The sequence below is a fragment of the Oncorhynchus mykiss genome, chromosome 28 (assembly GCF_057628025.1).
Source record: "Oncorhynchus mykiss isolate SJ-2025 chromosome 28, ASM5762802v1, whole genome shotgun sequence".
In the NCBI taxonomy this organism is placed as follows: Eukaryota; Metazoa; Chordata; class Actinopteri; order Salmoniformes; family Salmonidae; genus Oncorhynchus; species Oncorhynchus mykiss.
In genome coordinates this window covers 2,529,844-2,533,416 of record NC_143049.1, presented here as the reverse complement: position 1 = coordinate 2,533,416, position 3,573 = coordinate 2,529,844, and the positions used below count along the sequence as shown (strand labels likewise).

General features: G+C 41.5%; 1 protein-coding gene across 4 annotated transcripts; it reads left to right on the top strand.

Annotated features, from left to right (window-relative positions):
• The first annotated feature begins 423 nt into the window (after positions 1 to 423).
• On the top strand, positions 424 to 2,714 carry LOC110508324 (succinate dehydrogenase cytochrome b560 subunit, mitochondrial). 4 transcript variants are annotated; one of them, XM_036966145.2, is made up of 6 exons: positions 424 to 544; positions 1,328 to 1,387; positions 1,516 to 1,617; positions 2,060 to 2,121; positions 2,208 to 2,371; positions 2,481 to 2,714. In XM_036966145.2, the coding sequence occupies exons 1-6, from the start codon at positions 525 to 527 to the stop codon at positions 2,586 to 2,588; spliced, it is 516 nt and encodes a 171-aa protein (XP_036822040.1). In that variant the 5' UTR covers positions 424 to 524; the 3' UTR covers positions 2,589 to 2,714. The 4 variants fall into 4 exon arrangements, with proteins under 4 accessions (XP_036822040.1, XP_021444432.1, XP_090081903.1 ...); XM_021588757.3 differs by having other exon boundaries at positions 449 to 741; XM_090225777.1 differs by lacking the exon at positions 424 to 544 and adding an exon at positions 741 to 790.
• The last annotated feature ends 859 nt before the right edge of the window (positions 2,715 to 3,573 follow it).

Below are 3,573 nucleotides of genomic sequence, written 5' to 3'. Positions count from 1 at the left end.
CACTAATGTTAATCCCAGCTAAATTCCCAATCTGGCTCTCATACCATTATGGCCACCTAATCATACCCAACTTCCAATTGTCTCATTCATCCCAACCTCCTCTCACCTGTAACTATTCCCCAGGTCATTGATGTAAATGAGAACGTGTTCTCAGTCATTTTACCTGGTAAAATAAGGGATAAATAAAAAGTATCCAAGTGGAGTGAAAATAGTGCATGAGTTTCCACTAGTTACCAAAGTCAAAATTGCCTATATTGTAAAAACGGATTCATTTTTTTTGTGATGCTTTTGGTCTTAATTTAAGATTAGGGTTAGGCATAAGGTTAGCAGTGTGGTTAAGGTTAGGCTTAGGTTTCAAATCACATTTTAAGACGACAAATTGTAGAAATAGGCGGGGATTATGACGTTGTGGCTGACCGTAGCATCAGGAAAAATATAATAATGCTGCGTTCACATCCCCTGGGAACTCGGAACTGGTGCCTCATTCAAAACAACTGGTAACGCGGAAAATACAAGGTCAAATCATGACGTCAGTGAACTTCAGGTAGGAAAGTTGTAGCTCCAGAAAGAGGCCCGAATTCCCGAGTAGTAATTCCGAATTGTATGATTGTTCAAAACGTTTTTCCCCCGAGTTGTCAGTCAGAGATTTCCCGAGTCCCTAGTTGTTACGAAACCTGGCATAACATAACATACGCCATATCCTGTTCCAGCTGTCAAATAAAACATGGCGTTGCTTCTAAGGTCAGTAGCTAGCTAACTGTGCCGTACCTAACTTTGATACATTTTATTTGTGAGTGTGGGGGGGTTAGACTTGTTAAATAGTTAACGCCTCCTGTGACGACAGATTTGAGATGTACATGTTATTTTGATAGCTTATAAACGCTACAATGAGCTCTACATTCGTATGGAAGCCATGCGTCCAAATTCCATGGATGTAACGGCCAATCTAGATAGCTAACTTTAGCCTGCTTGTGAAGTATCGTAACTAACTAGCTTGTCCCAACCTTGGATGTGAGGTTAGCTTGGGACCCAAATAGAAGTTGAACCCTTTTACTACTAGCTACTTAGCTAGCTAGCGTACTAGTATTTCTTCCTCATATAGAACGGCCCAGTAACCTCAGCTCTTCTAGGATATTTGAACATTAACACCCTTGAAATGTTGAACTTTGACCACACAATTTATGATTGTGCATTATTAATTGAGCCATTGCGCAACCTTCTCACCAATATCAAACAAGCTGTAATGAATTAAGAAGGAAGCTGCTCACGAATCTTAAACCTTGTTATTACTAACATTACTAAATGTGTTTTGCTTCATCTCTCTCAGGACCTTTACCCGACAGGGCACTTGCCTGTTCCGCCCTCAGTTTGGCATTCTATGCAGACAGTAAGTAGATGTGTCGATTGTGTGTCTATGTACACTTGTCGCTGTTATTTTTCTATGTAGATAAATGCCATGTTGTACGTGTCCTATAGCCTTGTGTTCTAAATTATTTTTTTCTCTCTGCCTCTAAGTGCTGTTCCAATGGGAACCACAGCAAATGAGGAAATGAACAGGTTTTGGGCCAAAAACAACAAATTGAACCGACCCATGTCGCCACATCTGACCATCTATAAGTAAGTTGACTACATGTGTGATAATAAAGAAGCTCACACTGCACCTCAGTAATAGCTGTCCTTGTTGAATTTGGTGCGGAGTTGCTTGTTTCTGTTTGTACAGTCCATTGAGTCTCCAGGCCATCAGCGATTCATTTCATGGGAAGACCATAGGCACAGCTTTGATTCAGTGTATTGTGACATGGTTTATGGATCAGAGGAGCACAAGTACCTTTTTAAAGCACAAAACAACCATTCCTCACAATATATTTTACTCTATGTATGTAATGATCCTTTATCACTTTTGCTGGACCAGCTAGGCCACAGTGTATTAGACTAAACGTCAGATGACATGGCCGGGAATAACTCAGGCCCCTAACTTGAACTTGATAGGGTTTATATCCAGTGTGAACTGTGTATATATACTGTATGTGTGATGGCCATGGTACCCTGTGTCTTGCAGGTGGTCAATGCCTATGATGATGTCCATCACACACAGAGGCACAGGAGTGGGACTCAGTGGAGGTAATGTAACAACCTTGTACAGTATGTGGAAAGGCCCACATGATCACAGCCCTCAACATATATTTATTGTTCTTTCTCTCTCTCAGGTATCTCAGCATTTGCTCTATTAGCACTGGTGTTGCCAGGTAACTATCCATACTACCTTGACCTGATCCACTCCCTGTCCGTTGGCCCTGCTCTGCTCAGCCTTGCCAAGTTTGGCATTGCCTTCCCTGTGTCCTACCACACCTTGAACGGAATCCGCCATCTGGTAAGTACTGTGTCCACAGCGCACAACAACACAAGTCAACATTGTCTGCCGGTCCTTGTTTTCCTTAATATATTCTCCTTTTCTTTCTCTCTCCCTCTCTCTTTGTTAGTTCTGGGATAGCGGTAAGGGATTTAAGATTCCTGAGGTGTATCGCTCGGGCTACGTGGTCATTGTGCTGTCAATACTGACCTCCATTGCTGCCATTGCATACATGTGAGCAGCATGACGAGAGCAGAGGAGTGCAGGAAGAGAGAGAGGGGGCGGACACGAGGGATGTTTTTTTATGTTCTTGTCTTTGTGTCCCCAACACAGTAATTGAATGAATAAATAAATGTCTAACCTATTTTTTTCCCTTTTTTTTCTGTTTTTATCATGGAAAGGCATAGCCTGGTCTCAGACTGTTTTGTTTCACTTAGCTCACATTCTGTTTTACCTACCTATGGCGAGATCAGTCCGGTTTCACAAGGCTAGAAAAGGATACTGTTGTGTGATGGGGATAATTAAACTGAAATAATGGAAATAGGACCATAATATCACCCTGTTTGTTATCTAACTGAACAATAATGTCACCTTCTCAAATGGCTCCCTATGAAGTCCATTACTTTTGAAAAGGGCCCATATGGCTCTGGTCAAAAATAGTGCTATATATCTATATATAGTAAACAGGTTGCCTCTTCACATGGTAATGTCCTACATTTGTCTCCATTTACGTCTTCCATTTATCTGCAATAGATCCACATTTACATCACTCAGAGATTCAAATCAGCATTAATGCCACTTGCAAGTCAGAGCTTAAGCTTGTGGTGTTTCAACTCGAATCTCTAATATCTATTCAAGCCCCAAGTTAAGTCTCAATCCGAGTCCATATCTGTATCTCCGCCACAGCGGGAGTGGAGCGTGTGGATCATCTTCAGCCTAGTGAAAGAGACAGTCCCATTACTTTGTTTTATGTGTCCACATCCCACCTCACCATTAATAGCATTTTGTAGCCAGGGCAGAAGGTTGATATGAAAGCTGACTGAGTTATCGTTTTCTGAAACATATATATATATAAATATATGGATCCGTGGCGATTTTAGCATGAAAATCTTGGTGGGGCGTACAAAAATGTGGGATGCATGCCAGCAAAGCCACTACACAACACTAAACAATACATTAATTGCTCTAGAATGGTGACAAACGGTGCCTGCAAACTGTTAGCC